This window comes from Eurypyga helias, unplaced genomic scaffold (assembly GCF_000690775.1).
Source record: "Eurypyga helias isolate BGI_N326 unplaced genomic scaffold, ASM69077v1 scaffold12286, whole genome shotgun sequence".
Lineage (NCBI taxonomy): Eukaryota > Metazoa > Chordata > Aves > Eurypygiformes > Eurypygidae > Eurypyga > Eurypyga helias.
The window spans coordinates 7,746-31,533 of NW_010254727.1; the positions used below are offsets into that span (position 1 = coordinate 7,746).

The 23,788-nt window shown below is 37.9% G+C and overlaps 1 protein-coding gene across 1 annotated transcript in view; it reads left to right on the forward strand.

Annotated features, from left to right (window-relative positions):
- Nucleotides 1–1,611: 1,611 nt before the first annotated feature.
- SLC4A10 (solute carrier family 4, sodium bicarbonate transporter, member 10) overlaps nt 1,612–23,788 on the forward strand; it is a gene marked incomplete at its 5' end in the record, with an annotated part of 80,610 nt that continues 58,433 nt past the window's right edge. The window contains 3 exons of the mRNA XM_010153115.1: nt 1,612–1,758; nt 11,444–11,582; nt 18,856–19,016. Of these exons, the coding sequence (XP_010151417.1) occupies nt 1,612–1,758; nt 11,444–11,582; nt 18,856–19,016 (447 nt within the window). The remainder of the gene's footprint in view (nt 1,759–11,443; nt 11,583–18,855; nt 19,017–23,788) is intronic.

The following is a 23,788-nucleotide window of genomic DNA, read 5'->3' on the forward strand; positions in this document are numbered from 1 at the left end:
CAGTGTATTTGCACCTGTGGAAAAGTTTAAAGCTTTAGGAAGACGATCCTTTCAAAATGTTGTTTTGGTTTTTTTTTCCTACCCAAGGGAAGGGACAAGGAGGTGTTGAGAACTACATTACTTCTGTCCTTCAGTAACTTTTTAATAAATGCTTCTAATGGAATACATTTTTCCTTGTTTCATGCACCACTGACTGCAATACATTTAACTACAGCAAAGGCAACAGTTGTCTTTAAATCATTTCTTGGGTTAAATCTAATAAGCAAGAAGGAGGAGGTATCTAATAAATAAATAAATAAATAGTTTTCCTATCTGTGGCCTTTGCTTCAGAAAAATCTCCTGACTGTATAAGAATAGTTTCGCAAAAATGGATGCCTCTGCTTTCTAGTCCCCTCTGAATGAATCAAGGTTGGGGAAGTAACAGGTGTGGTGTCCAGAGCCTTTTCTCCAGCTTTTTTAGCTCTGCCTCTGCAGCGAATTCTCATCGGCCCTGCATTTCTCTGATGTGTTGTGACAAACGCAGCCTTGCTGTGTTTTCTGCTCCCCCCGGAGTCTCCATGGGATTAGAGATCACGTGCTACCTTATTTTAATGTTCTTGACCTTTTTCATATGATTGACACTGCTGAATGATTACAGCAAAGCAGCAATTATCCGCTAGCTGTGTTATGCTCATTTCAAGGAGAAAATAAATGTTATTTGAGATGAGTAATCTGGACTGTGTCTTTCTGCTGAGTAAATGTAGGAGACCTGCCTCTAGTGAGTCACGATTCCTTTCCCATTTGTTCTGTTTTGTGGTACTTTCTGCACATTTCTCCTGTGCTCTTCCCCTTCTAAATGTTCTACTGTGCTCTGACCCTGTTAGCCCAGATAGCTGAGAGCGAAGTCCTTTGGGCTTGATCAGCAGCATAGAATTCTTCAGGCTCAGGGGCTCAAAGATGTTGGCAAGCATGGCAATGTGTACCTTCTTACGTATTTTAGAAAATAAAATAGAAGAACTGAAAGCATCCCAAGCTACCAGCAGTGTATTTACGATGTGAGCACATTAAGTTGTATAGGGATTATTTTACAGTCTAGCTTCCACAGTGTTTTATTGTTTCCACACACACCCCCCTTCACTCCCACCACCCTCCCCGCCCTCCCCCGTGAATTTCCCACAAGAATTCTGTCAAGGTTTGGCTCCTAAATACCAGTCAGTTTTGTAAGGTTCTTGTACACACAAAGTAAACAGCAGCTTTACCAAATGTTAAAGGCAAAGAGATCCATGTGCCTCGTCATGTTACTGTTTTGGAAGACAGTTTACAGAACACCGGTCTGACTTTAATGAAAGTTCACACACAAAGATGCAGATTTGAAGGGAAAAAAAATTGTAATGCTTCATGATAAGGACTTCGGTTCTGCGATTTTGTCCTGTATCAAGCAGTTGTGTATCTGTGATGCTGCATCATCATCATTGTAATCAATAATGTTACAACTATTAACATGATAATAATCAATATTACACAGGTACACAATTATAATAATAAGTATACCTTTAATGCTATTATGGTTGTTAATGTTGTTGTTATGTTGCCAGAGCCCCCTTTTAAAAGGTATCTTTTCCTTATCTCTAGGCCATCGAACATTGTTCATTGGAGTTCACGTGCCACTGGGCGGAAGAAAAAGTCACCGACGCCATAGGCACCGTGGACATAAACACAGAAAAAGAGACAGAGAACGAGATTCAGGGTTAGAAGATGGGAGAGAGTCTCCTCCTTTTGGTAAGACAAATTTTATTTTTGCATAGATTTCTTAATAGTAAACATCAGTATGTTTACTCATGCTCTGTCCTGTTATGGCTTGGACATGATTAGCAGCGGGGTTTATAGAGAACCCACCAGAGCTCTGCTGGAGAGCTAAGATTTGTTCTTCTGATGAAGGGCAGCAGCCAGGGGCAGTCATCACATGAGAAATCTCAGTAATTTCTACCACTGTAGGAGCCTGTCCATGAGTGTCCTCATAAAGGTAAGCTGCCACCACCACTGAGAGAGGGTAAGTGCTTTATGGCACCAGCTGTCCTCAGTGAAGGTTCTGGACTATTTGTCCCTAAGACTTAACATAGAGGAGTTGTGGTTCTTTACAATTAGTTTTATAATAATGTTGATGTTACTGAAGCTGCAGTGTTTTGTCGGATATGAAGTGATCCACATTGTGTGCCTTTTTCCTTACATGACACTGTGATGTGCCATTGTAAGATGAGTCTGTTAACCGAGGAGTTGGAAGCAAACAGGAAAAAAACCCTTTCATTAAACAAACTTGATACAAAGCTCTTGAAATTCTCAAGTTTTTAAATTAAAAAACAGAGAACAGAAAAAGATATGTCATGAATAAGTTAGGGTTTCTCTCAAAACATATAAGAATATTATTTACTGTTCACAAAAAGAAGTGCATATGCTGAAGTGTCCAAGATTATAGTAGGTGTTGAAAATATAATGTAAGCATGTATAGAAAGCAGTTTGTCAGTGTGCAAGAGAAGAATGTTTTTAAATCATTAGGGAAACGTACCAGTGTAATTTCAGGTGACAGAATAGTAATTGCAAGACTTTATTTTAATCCAATGTTTGTATTCTATACGTAGAAAATTTTGAAGCAAGTAGATTATAAGTGCTGATGGTGAAGTATATTGTAAAGAGCTTCAGATACTCAAATTTTTCACAGTGAATTATACTGAGAATGAAACAAAGTCAAGACTTTTTCAAACTTAGTCGATATGAGTTATGTTTTGAAGACTGAACAGTGAAGAAAAAATTGGCAGTGGTGGTTCTGTCTGGAACGTATTTCAAATGTACAGAGACCCAATACTATATTGAAACTGGTTTCTTGGAAAACAACAAAGTTCATAAATTATTAAAATAGTTTTCAAAAAGAATATGCATATATACATATAATGTCAAATTAAAAAGAAACAATTGAAAGTTACATTAGCCAAAAAGCGAGATATCTTAAACTATGAAGCAGTGTCTTCTGTTGAGTCATCTGGTTTTATTTGAGTGCCAGTGTGTGACACATTTTGGCTGAGAACTTAGCTCTGTTCTTTCAACTTCTGGAGACCTAGGCTTATGTCCTTCCTAATGTCAAAAGAAAAAAAATAAAAACATGACTGCCTGAATCTGTCCTTAATAGTCTGTGATAGTTGTGCATACAATAAGATGCACTGTTCAACACAATCCTGTGTTAAGTGAAAATCAGCCTATGTTCAAGAGAGCTCCAAGAGGGGAATAGCAGTAATATGAAAAATACAGTTTTGAAGTGTATTTGTAAGTTGGTGTTCACAACACTTGTCTACAGGCATACTCGTTTAGAAACAAGTGCAGGGGTGCACTTTGGTAAGTCACATTTTCACTAGTAAACTACCAATTAAAGGGTGTGCAGGTCATGTCACATAAATTAGTACTTTCATAAAGCCCATGATGGACAAGAAATAGGCCAGAAACATGCAAGTCTTCTCTGGATCCAGAATGCTGAAGATAGTCTTTAATATGCTTGGGTGATAACAATTCAAAAGGAGCCAAAGAACAACCAAACATTCAGAAAAATCTGGAAATACCCAATTTTTCCACTTCGAAATAATACCTAAGTAGTAAAATTGGATGGTTTTCATCTTTGGCTATGTGACTCCTGGAAGTTTAGTGAGAGAACCAGCCTTGCACTGAGCTTTGACATCTGTCAGTTCAGGCAGTAATGTGACATCCCACAGATAACAGTGAAAGTGATTTGTTTTATGGAGGAAAATCTGAAAATTATACAGTGATGGAGCAGTTAAGCACAGTCAGATCAGGCAGAGAAGATTACACAGGGATTATTTGTGGTCTGTATCCATATCATCATTTTTACTATGGACTTCCCTTACAGGAATTTCAGATGGGTTTTTCTGCTGCCTGGGGAGAAGCATTGCATTTAGAGAGAAGACAAGCATAGTTTTCCATGCTTTATTTACACAAAGGGAGCAGCAGAGTCTTCCTGCACTAAATCTGAATCCCCTAAACCTCAACAGAGCTTCTTAGCTCTCATTTCCCATGGCCACAAGGTTCTAACAGTACCAAGTCTAAAGGAAGTTGCAAGGAAGACAAATGCACTTCCTACTCTTGATGCGTAACTCGATAGAGGGACTGTGCTACCTAAGAGAGCAGATTCAAAATAGTCCCTTAATTTATGAATCATTCTGATTTAGTTGAACACACAGAAGTGGTTAGCTCCCTCTCACCATATACCCCTCTTAACGCATTTCTGCTGCATAGTAGGAGGCTGTGTGCTTGGGAACTGGGCTTGGGGGAGAAGGGGAAAGATTTCAGTGAGCAGGTGCAAGAAAGATAGAGAATACACTATAAGCACTGTGAGACCAGCTTATAGAAAACAGTGCTTTGAAGTAAATTGGAACAATTCATTAGTATTTTTGTAATATAAGAGAATAATTTAGCAGTGTTTTGAAGCAGTGAAGTATGAAAAGAGGTATAATAAAAGCCAAAGATGCTATAACTGAGTAATATAGATGCTGGAACAAGTAAAAGCCTGAAATATTCAGACATGAAATGCTCCAGACTGCTCAGTTAACGAAGCATGGGATGAAGTATAATTTATAACTGTATAATTTATAACTTCATCTGTGAAGCACCATTAGATGCAGATCTTCCTCTGCTATCACTGCTTCAGGGAGCTGTGTGGTGCACACAGTGCTATGGGGCTGTGCAGGCCCCACTCAGAGTAAACTGGTACCACCTGGTTCTTGTCCAGTCAAAACCAATTTCTTAACCAGTTTTCTTTGTATCAAAATGCCTGGAAAACACCTGTACTCAATGTAATGCTTAGGGCTGGGAGCTTCTTGCTAATCCCTTTGAATCCTGGCTGGGAAAGCTGTACCAGCTACTTTCTGAGGGAACATTTCTGCAGAGAATAGATCTTTTAGAATATTCTGATGGCAGCTCAGAAGCTGTTTTTTGATCTCCTACTGTCACTTTTCAAAAATAACCCAAGTGTTCTCAATGTGCAGATATATAGCTTGCAACCGAATAATATGTAGAATATGTAGTTAGTGGAATGCAAAAAGGAGTAGAGTCCTGTCATCTGGGGGCACAGATCAGTTATTTAGGATTTGGTTTTGTTTTTCCCACACCTGATTCTCACCGTCTGTTCACTCTTGTACAACGTGTTTCCTTTTTGCCATAATGATGTGCCTTTGAATTGCATAATTTTCAGATTACATGGCTTGCTCATGGAGAGGCTTTTTTGTGTAGTAAAAACTGTAAGCTAAGTGATTTCAAAACCTAGACCTCCACCATCTTGCCTCATAAATTTTTGGAAGAAGAGGAGAAATTCAGTTTAATTACCCACTCCAGTTAAAAATGCAGTAATGCTATTTGCTTTCCTGAAGAGGTTTACCATTTTCAGCTGAAGCTGCTGTTGTAATTAAGGCCCCAGTTTCATGCCTGCTTTAAGCTCCTCCACTGCTTTCCTTGTGGCTGTTTGGTGATTTATATTAGGGAATTGATGCAAATTAAAACTAGTTGGGCAAAAAAGCTGTTTCTAGCCTAGAGCATCTCCTTGGTGCTGTTTGGAAGGGTGATGGGTGCCAGCCCTGGGACTTCTCCATCAGTGCTGTGGGTCATGGTGGCACTGAAAGTCTGGTGCAGATTTCCCTTTGGCTGGTGGGGTTGCACTTGTCTTGGTATCTATGTGGATTTTAGTGGCAATTTTCAGTGTCTTTGGTGTCTGTTTTTTTTCCCTGTAACCAGTAAAATAGCTCTCACACTTATGAGGTGAAAATATTTATGTTTCTGTTTTAAAATGGGGGGGAATAGCAAGACTTAAGCTCTCAGGTGGATGTCTTTAAGGACAGGTTTTGTGAGGGTGAACACAGCTGTGAGGATTGGGGTTTGATTTCAGCCTCCTGTGGTGTCTTCTGGGGCTAGACAGTGTTGGAGCTGGTGCAAGGTTTGGCTTGTTCTTTTAAGAAATCAGGCTTTTATACTCTCTAGTTTTAAAGAAGCTTAAATTTGTAATTCATGATACTGGATGAGGCAAGAGAAGCTGAGGAGCTCTGGAGGTGAGCCTAACAGAGGACAGTGTACACAGTTCAGGAAGGTCTCTCTGAAGGTAAGGCAAGTGAAAAACTGAAGTGCAAATGGGGACTTCTCTTGGTTACTCGAGGGGCTTGAAGAAAGTATAATTAAAGGACTTGGCTGACTATATTTGCTAGATTGCCCCATTAATAGCCTTTTGAGGTTAATTGAATTATTTGTAAGGAGTATGGCTGTTAAGAGAATTCCCCTACCCTTAACTCTAGGCTTTGTCTGCTGAAGGATAAACTTGGAAATTTGAATCTCTGGGCAACTGTGGAGTAGATTGCAGCAAATCTGGATTAAAATAATGTATCATAACTGCATTTTTAAGAGTCTAGCAGAAAGAAAATAATAAAAGCTTGGGAATTGTCCATCTTGTCAGGTCCAAAAGATAAGATTATTTGTCATAGCCCTGAGGTGATGGTAACAGTTGATGTGAAGAAAATGCAGGGAGCGCTTCCTGAAAACAAGATTATACATGTAGGGATAACATGCCAGAGGAGCAAGAAAGGCAGTTCTTTCTCCCAGTGTAACGTGGTTTCTGAAGTCTGTGAAGAGGTTTTCGGAAGTGTGATGTCTGGCTGTTTACTATTTCATGTGCACTTCAGTAATGTAAATGTGGTTTTAATTTTTATCATGTTTTCTAATTAAAAAAAAAAATGAAATTAATGATCCCTGCTTTTACTGATTGCTGAGCTGAAGGGCAAAGTCCAGTCTGCACAGGAAGGAGGTGGGGGGAGAGCCCCTATCCACCACTTCCTTGGTGAGTGCAAGCAGGATGACGAATGTTTGTATGTGAAATGATCCTTTCTTTTCTGTGATCCTGTGAATTTTTCACACCGTTTCCCCTTTGTTTGAAAGGAGTTGTTACAGATATCAGCTGTGTTACACCAGTTCACTCCCTGTGCAGCTTGTCCTGTGCAGTGGGCAACCAAAGAAAAAACAGTTTGTATATTTAATATGACTTTGATGTGACTGTACAAGAGCATGAGGCATGGATTAAATCTTGTCTATGATGTTTACTACCTTATGTGAATTTTTGTATTGTAAGTTTTATTTTAACATTTAGCATGTTTTCTAATGTAGAAAAAAGTAATTTTTCACCTCTACATCTACTGACTCCACTAAGAAGTATTAGCCTACTAATGCTACCCTTAAGTGCAGGTTCTCAACAGGCTTAGAAATACAGAAACCTGTTCTGACAATTGAACTAATAGAGTGTTACTAGAAATGAATTTCTGTACCCTTTCTAGAGTTTATCAAGAGCAGAGGACAGAATTTGGAATAGATTTTATACGTACCTGTGCTGGGTTTGATCAGGAAAGAGTTACCTCTCTTTACCCTGGCTGCTAGGAAGCTGTTCCTGGATGCAGGGAGCAGTACTGATAAGGTCTTAGCTGGTGCTGGGGAATGCCTGCACCAGATTCAAGGTCTTTCTGTGCTTCTGATGCTGCAGCTGCGTTCCCAGCTCTCACTGTCTTGCTACAGGCAGTGCTGGGACACACAGTTCAGGCACCTGACCCAAACTGACCAAGGAAGTATTTCATTCCATAGTACGTCATGCTTGGGGACAGAGGCGAGGAGGGGGTCCAGGACCCATTACTCTCTATCCCTTACCCTCTCTTGTTCACTCCCATACACTTGCTAATCCTCACCCTGACTCCTGCGTTACCTGCTTTGCTAACTCCTGTGCTGGCTTGTTTATGAGGCAGTTGGTGGGCTTGTTTACTTTTCCTGCTTGTGCTATTGCTGATAGGGTTCATTCGGAATCTGCTGTGACAGTGCTTGGGCTCTGGCCCTTGGGCTGTGATCGCTCTTGGCCTGCGGCTCTCCGCCTCTCTGGGTCTGACTCTCACTACTCAACACCTGGTTATGCATTGGTCAGTGGGTGGTGAGAAATTGTATCGTATGTTTTATTTTGTATTATTTTGATTACTTATTATTAGCAGTATTTGTATATATTAATTTAGATTTAATTAGTAAATAGTTCTTATCTCAATTTTATGGGCTTCCTTATTTCTTTTTCAAAAAAAAAGGGGGATTTGTGAGAGTGGCTTTGTGGAATTTCGCTAGCCGGAGTTAAACCGTGACAGTACCCAAGGCTGTGCTTCTGGTATGGCTTAGGCAGATCGCGTGCAGTTCTGCCTGATGGCAGGGCAGTTTGTCTCAGGAGAAATCATGGCACGCGCTGAAGAGATGTGTATCGCTCTGAATGACGCAGTGGAGCAGGTTGTTCGCTGGGCTGAATCGATGTGGGATGACTGACAATGATCCTGCTTTCTTACCTCGGTCCAAGCCTTGTTTTACCTTGTTTCCTTAGGCAAGACGGAGCAGTCCTACTCAGAATTGTGGTTATGCTTGGGGATGTTTTAAATGGGGGAAATACCAGTTATGGTTCCTTCCCACATGTGTTTCGCAGCGTGGGATGGTGAGGTAGGCCACTGTTTCCCCTGTCTGCACTTAGTGGTGTTCGAGGGAACAGCTTTTCATGTTCCCCTCTGGGAATTAGCAATTATGGCTTTCAGTTCTGCTGTTTGGCATGTCTGTGTCCTCACCTCGATCTAGTTTTAGGGATGTTAATGACTTCACAATCATAGCAGTGAGCAGTATGTCAGGTTGCTGCAGGCTCCCTTCTTTCTGCAGCACTGAATCTCAGTCTGAATTTGTGCTTTTGACAATAGTGTATCCACCAGGTCTTAATTTTTACCCTTTTAACAGTACAGTGGAGTTACACAGATATTAAAACGTGGAATACTCAGGTTTTCCATGGATGCAATGAATTTGAGGTGTGGAAGTAGTTTGGATGTCTGTGCTGCAAGGATGCTGTGAGCAGAAGCCCAGTGAAACCCAGGTATAGCAGCATCTGGCAGGAGGCTCCCACGGGCTGTGGGAGCCAGAGCAAGCAGAAAGCTGCTGCGCCTTCTGACCGCGATCGTTACTAGGTGAGCATGGGTGGTTGTTTGTGGTGCTCCTGCTGTGTACCTGACTTTCTGCCCAGTCCCAGCTGGTTGTGGAGGATTTAATGAACTGGGGATGAGCCATTTACTTGGGAGAACCATCAGCTGCTTAATGTGGAACTTTAAATTCATGTTGCTTCTAATATCTCTCTGCTGTGATATAAGACAACTGCAGCAATAGAAATACTAAGGTAACAGATTAGTCTGAATAATTTGATTTTTTTTAGCTTCATATAGATCACTTTCATTACTTTTTAGAAATAGCAATAATAGTATGAAGATTTTTTTTCACTGGCTGTAATGCTTGAAGGTGGGGATAGACACATAATGTTCAAACCAATTTCTGTTGTCCTAGAATTGAAAAAGATGTAAGTGTCCTAGTTTGCAAATATTATGCTTCTACACTGAGGATTAAGTTATTACAGTTTGACAGTCAGCAATTGAAGTATTATTTCATACTGTTTTTGAATCACATATTACTCATTTTCTATATAACGCATTAATGACATACTTGGTATTTATTACTCCTGTGAAGAAGAGCCAAATCCATCTGGCATTGCTTACATGAGTAATGTTGTTAACTCAGTTTTATAAGTAGAACCAACAGATCTGATGAAAAAATATGTATATATAGTGCTCCTATTGTTTAATTCTCTCGGGGTTTTGTCCTTGAAATGAAATTATTGTTCTTTACGGCAAATAATAACTTCTTTCTTCCCCGCCCCCGTTTCCAGCTTGGTGTCAGAGTAAAGCTGTGGCTTGTTCCAAGCTTGTGGTAGAGGCTGGAAGAGGGTCTAGAACAGAGGTTCATATTGGTCTTAAAACAAAAAAAGGAATGAACAGTGAGAGAGAAGAGGAATGAAGGAAAGTGTAAAGTGGAGGAGGTTGTTGCTGTTTTTTAATGAGTCATCAAAAGTAATTTCTGTCCCCTCAGCTGTCCCCCTGCAGTTTCATTCTCTAGAGTTTGTAGTACCTGACCCTATCTCTCTTCCTCCCTCCTATCCCATACTTCCTCCTGGGTTTCATTTCCTTGCTTTGTGAAGGACTTAGTAGGCTTGACTGTACTGTGTCTTTACACTCTAAACAAATAGATCTCAGGTGAAGACTGTCATGTTTGTGTGTTTAATTGCTGTAGCTTTTTCTGGTAGTACTAGTAAATTTGCTATCTCCTGTATCAGTGGCCCATTTATTTATTTTTATCCTTGCTGTATTTGCTCTTTAACTAGCATTCAGTGAGTGCTATCATCTCAGTTTTTCCAAAATTCTTGAGGATCCTATGCAGTGATGCTCTTCACTTCTGGATGGAAAATACCGTACTTGTCTTACAAATATGGTTGTAGAACAGAACTTCATTTAGACAATGTTCAAGGAATCACTGAGCTGTTCTGCTGGATAATCAATTTTTCAGTTGACTGGCAACCTGGCCCCTATCAGGTCTCGCAGAGGACTTCTGGTTCCTCTCAGAAATGTAAAATACATTAGCAGAAAAAATAACAATGTATTTCTCGAGACTGAATTTCATTCAGGGTTTGTTCATTTGAGATTTGTATTTAAATAAGGAAATAGGATTTTTTTTTTTTTTTAAAGACTTAACAACATTCAAGCTATGGAAACTGAGTATACACATACGTTAAGGTGCTCTGTGAGGGCCTGAAATTTTCTAGAGTGATATGAATAAAGAGTATTATGTCTCCAAAATATATTTAGTGGTCTGCACTGAAAGGTTATGAAGAAAAGTAACTGCTAAGAGGAATGTAAAAGGAAGACAGAGACAGGAAGAATAAAATGGGGAAGCTGGGACAGATAAACAACTTGTTCATGAGGAACAGCTTAACAATATAGGAATAGTTTATGAAGGGTCAGAGGATGGTAGGTGTAGATGGTGCTGTACTCTTTTTGAAGTTCCCAGTTATATATTGATGTTAGAGGGTTTTATTTTCCTTGCTTTCTTCTGCTAGGTAAAACAAAGAAAGGACATTTGGTACACCAGTTTGTGAGCTGAGTTAGATCTGTAGATTTACATTTAAGATGTGACAAAGTAGTTTTTGTAATGTTGGAGGAAAAGACTTTTATCAGCTATATCTATGCTGCTGTCTGTGCTGCCTTTTTCCTGTGAGATATCATTCCAGCTTCCAGTAGTCACTATTTCTGTATATCACGTTCTATCTTTAGATGAGTTTGTTTAATTAGCAGACTAGACAACTACAGTAGATAGAGGTCTCAGTCTGAAGGTGTTTGTGTATAAATGTTCGTACAGCATAACTATATGTTTTCTGTGTAGCAGTAAGTGATACGGATGAAAGAGTCTGGATAATCTCATAACATTTTAGATTCTTGCTTGCTCAGGGCAAAAAAATTGGTGTTCTGGACTTGATACTTTTATTTTTACCCAGATACCCCATCACAAAGGGTGCAGTTTATTCTTGGAACAGATGATGATGACGAGGAACACATTCCTCATGATCTCTTTACTGAGCTTGATGAAATTTGTTGGCGTGAAGGAGAGGACGCGGAGTGGAGGGAGACAGCAAGGTGAGTGTTTTTATGAGTTTTTAAAAATTAACTATTGGTTGCTGGTGTGTTGAGGAATGATTTCAAAGCTGTGGCAAACTCAGGAACAGATTTTGGATATAGAGCTTAAATAAAACTGTAATTTTAATCCTTTGACTGCTAGTATTACTACAGCATTTGTCATTTCCCAGAGCCAAATGTTTTCATCTGGATTTGTGAAATATAGGTCAGAATGAATATCAAGGGGAAAAAAATCAAAGTAAACTTATATCGTATGTATGACTTAAAACTTACTGGTTTTATTAATATTTTAGCTCGTAATTTTAAGACGCTTTCAAACTTCATATTCTGTTTGAATCCTCAAGAAATGGATAAAATTACCCTTATAAAAAGATAAAAGCAAGGAATGAGATTACTTTTGGAGCAATAACACTTTTACATATTCTAACTATCAAGGAACAGTTGATTTTGAGACTTTGAATATTCAATTTTGGTTTAGTTTATTTCTACAAAATTAGTGCAAAAAGAGTGTTTAGATTGCATTTCTGCCAAAGGGAATAATAGTGGAACAGAACTTTTTTCTTTTCATGTTTGTTTCCTTGAGCACCTAAATGGCAGACGACTTACTTGGTTTCATTAAGGCTTTACATCTCCCTGTAAGCCTTGCTTCATTTCTCTTCTTGGAACCTTAATTCTCTTTTTCCCCACCAGTATTTGTTGACAGTGTTCCTCAGTGTGCCCAGAAGTGTGTGGACCACATCGTGGGTGTCAACATGATTAAAATTATGGAGTTTCTGAAAGGGTTTGGGGGGAATTACTTACATGGACTCTTTGGCATGAATGTGGGTTTTAGCTTTCTCTTTAATTTTACTGCAAACTGCTGCTTTCCTAGGGAGTCATGGAATTTTCTATGACCCTTTCCTTCCTTTTTGTGTCCATAGGAGGCATAGGCAAAAGCTAAATATAGACCTTTACATGTAGAAAAATCTCATATGGGGATTGTGCTGCAAAATGAATGTAGTAGTGTCCCTGAATAATGTTATTACTATTCAGAAAGAGAAAAATTTAATCAAGTTAATAATCTGCAGTGTTCTCATACTGATTAGGAGTACATAGGTTCTCTTCTAGGAAAGGTATCAGCTTCTACTGTGAGTAAAAATAAAAATCATTGTGGTGTAAGTTATTTTTAAGCAGGGAAATAGCAGCTTCTTTGGTTCAACTTAAAAGATCGCTTTGTAGATCATCAAAGAATTGTTTTTGAAATATAACAAATGTTATTGACATAAATACTTAATCAAGGTTGAATTTGAAAGGAATAGGTGAAATAAAGCAATTTCTAATTAGATTGCTCTTTCTGTATGTACAGTCGTCCCAGTTGTCATTTGAGAACTAAAGAATCAAAAATGTTAAACAGAAACAAGCTGAGATTGAAAAAGGACAGGACAAAACAGCCAAGAAAACTGTATTTTTTTGACCTCAGAAAATACAAGAGTGAAGTATTATAGCCAATAGTCAAAATTTCTTTAGCTTTAGAAGTAAGATGAAAACAAAGACGAGGAGGAGCTGCCATGCAGAAAGAACTGGTCAAGATAAATGATCTTTTTCAGTCTGGATCCAGAAATTTCAGACAACATTTGACATGGGTTGGCTGAAAAGGGAGAGATGGCAATAAAATGACCAAATTCAAAGTGAAGGCAAGAGTTGAAGTGCTATATCTGTGCAAATAAGAGGGTGCAATAATTTCCATTCTAGAAAGCTGAAAGGATATGTGTGTCAATCCTGTATTTCTGAGAAACTGTCAGGTGGGTTGTTGTACTATAGCAAACACACCAATACCATTCAGTAAAGGATAAAAATGGTCAGAACTAAGAGGTAAGTGGAAAATTGCATAAAATGCAATATAATGGTATATCATGTCAGACTAACTTGTTATGTTATGCTATTTATTCAGATGATTGACTTTTGTTTTTCTGATAGTGGAAAAACAGTGGATCTAATTTTTTTTTTTTGTCAAGCATTTGATAGGATAAAAATAGTAGGATGTTTAGTATATTTACATATACTATCATATAGTAGTGGTAATTTAATATTTAAACTCAGTTTTAGTGTAAAAATATTAGTGGGTAAGGAACTAGTCGAAGAGGTGAGCAAGTCATGCTGAAAGATTAAACTATTAGTGTAGTAGATAGTGACAACTAACTTCTGAAGAATTAGTCTTAATAAATGGCTTTATTAATGAATGACAAAAAATAGGATTATAGTAATGAAACTTGCTGATGACAAGAAATTAGGAGGTATTGTTACTCTAGCAGTAGATAAAGATACCATACACAAAGAACAAGGTGACTCTGTAGAGTAATAGAGATCGGATGGTGTGTACTGTGCAAGATCATATACTTACCAACTAATAGAATAGATCATTTTCAATACTGGTGGTTGATTCAGGACTTCAGAAATACTGATTTGATTAAAAGCATGGTATGGAGAGGTTGCACCCTGTGTTTGGTGCTGTTCCAGGATTATATGTTTTCCATCTGTGTGGAAAATGCCACTGGAAGTATTTCTAAATTTTATTGTCTGGCTTTGAACATAGTTCCAGGTAGATGAGTTTAAATGCAAGCGATGCTGAGGAAGACTTGGTCATTAATTATGATCAATGAGAGTGATGGCACTAAGTGGTTCTGTATTAATTCTGCCAAGCTCCACATATACTGAAGGGTTGAGTTGACTCTGATGCAGTAAATCTCCATGATTTCAGTTTGATTGAAATTGCATGCGCAGTTCAGCCTCAAAATTTTTTAAAAAACATTTCTCATGAATGGAAGCATTTCTGCAGATGAATTAGTAGGAGCAAGAAATTGCACTGCTGTTACAGCCCATTCCAGTCCAAGATCTGATTTAGGCTGTCCCATCCCTGGAGTTGTTTCTTTCTCCTTGCTAACTAACTTAGTTATGTTGATACAGTGATAAAAAGAATTAATTTTTCCCCATTAATTGATTTCAAGCCAGAAGAAATATGTACCTTTTAAGATCAATAGTCAGTCTTAATATAATTGTTTTTGTACGTGGCCCAGCTGCACAATTGTGTACAGAACGCATGATGTATAATTTCTACCCCCCAAAAAGTATTTACAGTAATATTGTGGAGGAACACATTGAGGCATAACGGTTGGGCTTATTTAATACACGCAATAGTATAGTTGCAAGTTGCGGCTATTAGTAAAGCAGTTCATGTTCAGATCTATCCTAATAGCCTTTTGTGGTCATGGCTGGAAAGTAGTGCCTCATTTGTAGCAGGTTTTACACAAACTGTTGGGATTCATCTGCTAATATCAAGTGAAATTTTGGGAGAATATCACTATGTTTCTGGAACAGAAAAGAATATGTAGTAAGGAGGAAAATAGACACTTCGGATCTAACAGGAAAGTGTTAAGGCTTGAATTTGAATGGAACAGCACAATTATGAAAATAAACCTGTGTCCATAGTTTAGAAAATAAGTTGTTAATAGTGGTTCAAAAATGGATGTACTGGGGAAAATTATGAAGTGAAAATGCACCTCCCCAGGATCAAAACTTTCTTCCAAAGGAATTAGGTCACCCAAAACCTTTGGTTTGTCACTTCTGCTTTGTTGCTGACATGCTTGTTTATTTTGGTTCATTTTCAAATTGGCATAGGCAGGCGAAAGCTCATGTGGAAATTTATACAGATTGTACGATGCCATTAATAACATTGACTCTTGAGTGGATTGTGAGTGAATCTGTACTCCAGCTCTGCTGCAGACGTAAGACCGTGAAGTAGATCATGTTCAACTCACCCGCTTTATACTGTGCACCAAAATGTAACTGAATCCACAACGAAGTGTGCACTTTTATTGACGCCTGACAAATCGATGGCGGTGGCTTCAGAAGATGTAACGTGTGTATTTATGTACACATACACATCTGACTAATATTTTTTCTCTAGTAACATCACCTGCTGAAACTCCTGGTGGCATGTTTGTTCCAGCAAGTATGCCATCGGAGGAACTCAGCTGTATCATTGATACACCTGTGCTAGTCTGAAGCTGCTCTTCTGTGTGACCAGACACAAGTAAAATAACTGAATATATTCCAAGCTCATGGGATACGTGACACATGAGCTCAGTACACGAATGGGGTTGGTGTTCTTTTCAGGGAAATTATGAAAGGCTTCTGTTTATCAAGCATATCAATTTACAGGGTTAAACTGCAAAAATAAATATGTTAGTATTTGTCTTTTTCTCTGAGAAACTGGAAAGAGTAAGAAAATTGGGAAACTTGGGATCCATGCCTGAATTTGGATTTCAAAGCCATTTCTATCCTTGAAAGGTGTACATGAATTCAGAGTTGTTAAAGTGGTATTAGCATTTTAAAAACCACTTGAATACTTAAAATTGAATGACTGTGTGTGAGATGAGAGATTTGTTTGGTTCATATTTTCTGCTGCTGTTTCTCATTTGATATGCTAAATAAGAATTATCTAACATAACAGAGCAATAATTCTGAAAAGATAAAAGGTGATAAACATGATTTTTCCCTTGATGAGATGAGTAAGTTCATGTAATGCTTATTAAAATCAAAATAGAAGTTTATTCCAAATCTCGAATTCTCTCAGCTGGGTATGATTTACGTTTATGTACTAGTCTGTTTGCTTATGAAGTAACAATGTATGATAATGTGTTTAAACACCTGAGTTTTAATAACAGTAGGAAATTGGATGCAACCCATAGACTTCTACTATTCAAATTGATTGCAACTCAGATGCAGATGATCATGATGGCGAGTACGATTATTTGAGCAGTAGCAGTATTTCCCTGTGGATTTCTGTTGTGTGCAAGCTTTGATGTCTTACTGACACCATAAACTCTTAATTGAAGCTGTTTCCATGATTTAGACTTTTCTTGTCTCTCTGTCCCCAGTAAGTTACAGGCGCTGATGATGAGCCTGCCTCTCTCCAGTCACCTGTCTTAATGAAACTTCTAACAACGTGTTTGCCGTTTATTACTCTGTTCAGAATTGGTCAGTATATTCAAAATGTAACATCAAGGACAGGCTGTAATAAAACTCCTGAAGAGATTAGAAACATGAACAAAACCAGAGGTACGAGAGGATGAAAATACAGATATTTTGCAGAGCCTTTGGAGGCAGTTCACACATTCAGAGTGGAAGGGGTTGGAAGGGACCTCTAGAGATCATCTACTCCAACCCCCCCTGCCAGAGCAGGGTCACCTACAGTAGATCACACAGTTTAAAAAGGACAATAAATGCACCATTTTTGTGATATTAAGGCCACAAACAGGTCGAGCATATTTTAACTTGGAAACAGGAGTGCCGTAAGCAGGGAGCAGCCTCTTCTTAGGGAATTAAGTGCAACTGCAAAACGAAAAAAGTAAGGACAACATTTTTCTTCTTGCATGCTTCTTGGTAACTTTTACGAGTTGTTGTAGCTCCTCCATTTCAAACCATGGCTTTCAATTTGGTGCGGGTGGGGTGTGTTAATTTGTGATGGAAAATCGATTTGGAAGACCTCATTTGCATATGCAAATTCAATTTCATGGTTCAGCTCTGTGGAAGCGAATTTCTCTGTGTGCTGCATCCTTCTTGCTGCTTCTCTGCAAGAACGAAAAGGTAAATGAGGTAGCCTGGCTGTGCTGGGAAGAGAAGAGGGATTGCAGTGAAGGTAGTGGAGAACGCAGGTCTGATAAGGGAGGTCTCATGGGCAAAGATGAGATATGTAAATTGGCCAGTGCAGAAGTGGAGGGAAAAAAATCTTAAAATACAAAGAGAAGGAGATGAGAGATTATGGAGGAGCTGAGGATTTGGGTACAAACTGTGTATGGCGGTAGTGGGAGAGTGATTAGGAAGCAGCTAGAAGAAACAGAATGCCTCAGGAAGGGAGCAGATATGCTGGTGATGGTCAGTGAAGTGGTGGCTGCTCACAGGATGGCATCAGAAGGGGAAGAATCTGTTACATACGGACTGAAAGGAAGAAAGTGTCTAAAATGTGGCTACAGAGGCATATTATACAGGCAGGAACAGAAGTAGGCAGGTGACCCACGAACAGAAGACAGCTCTGTTAGCTGTGCTACTCGGCTGTGAGGTGTGGTAAAATTAGAAATTGCCCAGGTTTAGAGGTCTTAAGGCTCTACGCTTCCCGGTTGTCTGGAAATAAGTGTGAAGGTGCTGTCAAGGTGTGAGATTCTGCCTGGTCCATACGGCATAGCTGAGTCAAGTGACAGAGGCTTTTCCTGTGGCTGCAGCCGTTCAGACCTTGCCAAGCTGGTAGGCTGTGTGGCTCAATGCAGCTACACCTGTGCATGCATGAAAGACTTAGTAACTTTAATTTAAAACACTTTCGCATATGACAGTTTTCTTTTTTGTGTGTTTATTTAATCTTTCAACATTTTTTGTAATTTTTATCAGTCAGCAATTAAAAAGTCATCCAGCTGGCTAGTAATAAAAGATTTGGTCTTCTCCTAAGTTTCATGTGTCCTTTTACTTCAGTGAAGCCTCTCCAGATTTACACTGAGCCTGAGAGCAGGCAAATGAGGTTCAAATTAGTGGGCTATGATGTTGTTACTGCATTCTAAAGTGCTATTTCATGTCATTCACATGGGTGTTTCGCATAAGTAAGGCCCATATTTTGGAGCTTGAAAGACTGTTACAAGTGTTTACACATTGCTTTGTGTGTGCATGTATGTGTGTGAGGTTTTTCATTTTAATTGAGTGAACTTGTAAATGGAAAATATCCTATATTTTGCATACGTTTTGCTGCTTTTATGAGTAGCTTAGTGCAGTTAAATACCTAACAGCTTTAATGAAGCTCATAAGAGTGCCTTTTGTGAAAAGATTATGGTGATGATAATGGATGGATTTTGTAAAGTGTGAATCTGTCAGTATATTTAATTTAAATCAAAAATGTCTCCATTTTGTTTAGTCCAAACACAGTGGAGAAAGTTCTCTCCTGTGTTCTATATGTAGCTTTTCTTTTGCTCTACCAAAAATTGTTGTCCTCTATCCTTTTCATACTACTTGTTGTTCTATCGTAGAAATATCATTGTATGCCAAAGAATTACTCAAAGTTTTTGTAAAGTAGAATAACGATTACTTAATACGCTTCTCTTTATCTCTGTGGTCAGTTTATCTTAAAAAATGGTATAATGCAGTATGACATGGGAAGAAGCATGCAGGGGAAGTTTCTCGTATTTCCTACAAAGAAAGAATAAAGTGAAATGAAAGTAATTTTATGGAGTTATAAAATTGGTTGTTTGCACAGGTGGTTGAAGTTTGAAGAAGATGTAGAGGATGGTGGAGAGAGGTGGAGCAAACCCTATGTTGCCACACTGTCGCTTCATAGCTTGTTTGAACTGAGAAGCTGTATCCTGAACGGCACAGTTCTTTTGGACATGAGAGCTAACTCCATAGAAGAAATTGCAGGTATGTATTGATGTTCCATTCATTAGTTATGAATATCAGACATAAAAAACAAGTGCTTACAAGAAAACTATTGCATAATAATCAGTTCAGTGTAGAAACTCCTAAGAAATAATTTACTCAATATGTTAGAAAATACTCTAACGTCTGACAAAACTGGTAGATATTTATAATTTTTGTATAGATGTTGCTGTTTTCAGAATCAATTTTTATGTAAAGGAAAGAATTAAAAGGGAGCAGAGAGGGCAGTTTGGATAAGTTTCATTAGAACTGGCATGTTCTTTATTTGTGCCACCTCATATTGTGAATGATACATGTGCTAACTTCCATAACTGAATCTAATGCTATGCTAATTGCATATAATCTATCTTAAAAAAAATTTAAATTATAGTGAGGTATTCATTATAACTGCATAACATGAAAACACACAAGGTTAAAAAACATCTCTTGAGAATGAAATCCCGAGAAGAAATATTAAGTGTAAGTTTTTGAAATATTTTATGGTGCATTAACTTCTTTGAGTGCATTTTTTCCAGTGAAGGTGTATTTGACAATTGCAGTTCTAGACCTCTTGAGAACAGCAGAACAGAGCAGAGATGGTTCATGAATGGTATTGGGGCCTTTTTGTTGCCTTGTCACAGGTGCAAAGTAGTGTATTAACAGCAAATACACAGATAAAAATAGAAAACCTTTGCTTAGGTAAAGATACAAAAGACAGAGCAAGAAACCTTACTAACACTCAAAATCATCAAGAAAACTGTCTTATGGGTGATATGCACGTCTACAGAAGGGCCAGATAAAAGTGATTTTAATTATTTACGTTATCAGGTAAGGGAGGTATTGTTCAGTGGGCTGTATTTAACAGGGGAATTAAAATTGGGGCAGCTATAGTAGGTGCTTTCTGCATTGACCTTTCCCAAATGGTTTATGTCAAACTGACACAAGATATTATTAATCCAAATCCGCAGAAACTTGCGTGGGTTTCTACTCTGTGCCGAGATCTGATTCTTCCATGAATCATGGTCTGAATCAGAGCTTCAGAATTTGTCTTGGTAATGATAAAAGATAAACATGAAGAATAAAAAGCAACTGATTTGAAAGAACAAAGGTGTTTATCAGTATGCTGCTTCATAATTAATTTATTTATGAATAATCAAGAAGTGCTTAGATCCGCTGCTTGATGTTTTTTTATTGCTTTTTTGCTTAATTACTACACTAGGATTTTCAAGCTTGAGCTTTACATTTTTAATCCAGAAATCACTCAACTTTTATAGTCGGCTAGGAGATCCCTTCTAGGATTGTTTTTATATAAGTAGGTAAAAAAGTAAGGATTAGCACTACAAAAATAACTTCAGCAAGCTTCCTTTTTTTTTTTTTTTTTTTTTAGTAAGATACTGTATAGTGAGACCACAATGAATTAATGTTTATAATCTCTTAATCCTTAGTTTGTTATAGTCATTCTGTTTGGTTTTTTTAGTTAATGTGTCCAAGCATTCCAGTGTTCAATTTTTTTTAAATGCATCACAGATTGAAGTTGTCTTTCAGTAGAGAATTTTGAGTTACTCTAGGGCTATTTTGGATCAGTCCTGCTTGGGGTCTGTCTTGATTTGTGGAATATGAAAACCTGTTTCTTTTGAGACAGGGCATTGGGATGACTTCCAACAGTTGGCATGCACCATTTTCACTTTAAAAGTCCCTGTTGTCGTGGCAGATGTGGGTGTATTTCATTTCTTGTTTCATTTGTTCAAACTGGTGGCCATTCCTTGCTGATAAGGTCATCTGACACATTATAAGGTTTTCATGGGTCTTGCTTTGTCTATGAGAGAGGAGGTGAGGTGTGGTGTGTTTTGCCCCTGCACCTTGCCACCCCATTTGGGTATACACTGGTGTTTATTCCAGTTGTATCTGACAGTTCTGACTCCAGAATTTTAAAAAATGGCTGCTCTCACCTGTTGGCTTCAATTTTTTTTCAACATTTAACTGTCTTATTATTTTGCTTGCTAGCCATGCTCGTGCTAGTCTAGTCCAGCAACTCATGGTCATGCTGCTATGTATACCACATGTAGCAGAATTTGCAAAAATAGATTGTACCCTGTGGTGTTAAGTTGCTCTCCGAAATTAACTTGTGTTTCTGATTCATAGTTTATTACTATGGGCTTTGATTTTTAATGCAGTCTGCCGATAATTTTACTGCATTAATATAGTGCATCATATATTTTGAGAATAAATCAACTAATTGTGCATATGTATTTTATTTTTACTTGCCATATTACCTTGTTTGGGATAAATGTGTGTTGTGTATTTGTTGGTAAAGTCTTGCCATCTGGGCTATATTCCAATATAAAATTATATATTTCTGTAGATGCAGTGCTGGTCTTTGTATCCTTGAAAGAGGTATACTTAATCTTCATGGCTAAATTGAGACAAAGAATTCCTATTTGTTTTAGTCAAGGATTTTAATCTATAAACACTTATTCACTAAGGCATTAAACTCTCAGCACTTAGCCCTTGAAAATGTCTTTTATTAAAGTCTGTGTTTTAAGGCCTTAATGGGCTTGTGGTAAAATCTACAGATGAAAAACATCTTTTATACTGTGTGCATGGCTTTCAGAACATTTTGTATTTCATCCCTGGAATCTGTAATAGTTCTGCATAAAAATATTTTGGCACCAGTCATGTGGTGAGAATTTTTTGATTATCCTGTCTTCCAGCACGTCCATTCTTTATTACATTATTTTTCCTTCCAACTCTGTCTTATTAAAAAATGACTTGATCTACAAGACTGTAAATTTCTTTGGACAGGCACCCGATTTTCTTTGTTGATAAGGAGCTTCTTTGTACCTATGATGCTGAATGCACAGACAGTATCTTACTATAATAGAGACTTCTGAGATGAATTTCCAGCATTGTCATCATGCAGTGAAACAGCATTTTCATTCCTTAAGTTTCTCAAATTGCTCTTAAATTTTGTAGGATGGATTTTATTGAGCTCTTTACAAAGGAAAAATTCCTCTGCTGAACTTTATTCTGTTTACAAAAACATTTTTATGACACATTTTTAGGCGTTTTTATTACTATTTTTAATACCTGACATTCTTTTTTCATATGTCCTTGCAGTGGCTCCTGTATCGGTAAGCTAGCACTCCACGCACAAGGAATTCCTTTGAACATTTGATGCAGTAATATTTTATCGATCACTTCTGTATAGAACATATGCTAAAAGGAAGTCTGAAAAATCTATGTAATCAAAACAATTTATTTTGGAACTTGTCTCTTGAGGAGGTATTTGCCAGAATCTGGCTGCACCATTAGAGAGCAGCTTCGCTGTGTTGTTCAAGTTGGCAGATGAAAATGTTCTCTTTTGATATTTTCATTTAGTTCCTTTGAAACCATGTAGATTCTCAGATTACCATCTGGTTTTTTGATTGTAACCACTGAATGAACCCAAAAGGTTCTTCTCCTTAACATATGATGCCATTTTCTGTTGTTTAGTTCAGAAACTGTTCAGTCCAGCCTTTAATGGCAATACTTTCTTTACAGCATGAATCATAGATCTCTCATTTTCTTGTAGTTGTGCAGTGTGTACTGTGAACAAATGTCAAACCTTGTCAAGTACCAACTGTGGCCTCAGCATTGCACAGTGGTGCTTTGGTGACTTGCACATGGTTGAAATATTAGATAGTCCCATTTATTTTAAATAGTTTAACTGTAATAATCGTTTATTTTTTTAAATTAAAATTTAAATATTCCTATGCTTTCCATTCCAGAGATCTGACTGTTTTTGGTTTGTTTTTTTTCCCTCAAGCAGTTTTTTGTATGTTCCTCACAATCGAATTTGCAATCTGTGTAACAGCTTAATCTCGTGATTGAGGTCACTGGACTGTGCTCAGCAACTCAGGGCATTACATCCCAAGTGTGCAGTTTTATTGATTTTGGTAATACCATGTTAAGCTTTCAATCTGAACGATTCTTCTTTTGCCTTTGTTTTCTTTCAGTTGTATTACTCAATAATAATAATGATATATTTAAACTGGCTCCAGTTTAGATTTTATTTCAATGGAGCTTTTTGTTTCAGCTGCAACACTTGTGTTTTGTTCTGACAGTGCTTTTCTGGTAAATTTAACTTCTATTACAAACACTCGTGGGATTTGTTGTGAGCAATCTGCTTCTGTGTTTGACCCTACACCTGTCTTTTGTTCGGCTTTCACCTTCTCGCTTACTCAGGTTTTTGCGTTTTTTATTTACAGCTTACCATGTGGTGATTACCTCTGCAGAGAAACCTCTGTCAGGTCCTTTGTCTGTGGGTAAATTTAAATCTCGTGCCAACCTCTAAGTAGCATGGCATTTTTTTTTTCTCCATTTCGTATTTTCCAGTATTAACCATAAATCTGGGAATTTTTTAGATCACACAAGTCAATCTCAGCTTTCCTTTTGTGTGTAGAGACAGAACCAATGCCACTTGCGGTTCTTGTTCTGCTTAGAGATACAAAATATATTGGGTTTTGAGGTCTCCGTTCTTCTTTTGATAGACCTATGCTAACTTGCAACTGTTCTTGCTCTCTGGGCTGCAAGCTGGGAATTTTAGCCTTGTCTCTACTATTTGCAGTTGTGAAATGCTTGCTCTTTTTCTTCAGTAAAATTGCATGCTGTTACTTTAAAAAGCAGACATTTTTCACTCTCCAACTTTGCTTTTCAAGTAATTCAGCTGAGAAGTTGAACAAAGTAATTTCAGGTAGAGCTGGAAATAGAATCTCTCTCTCTGTGCTCTGGAATGC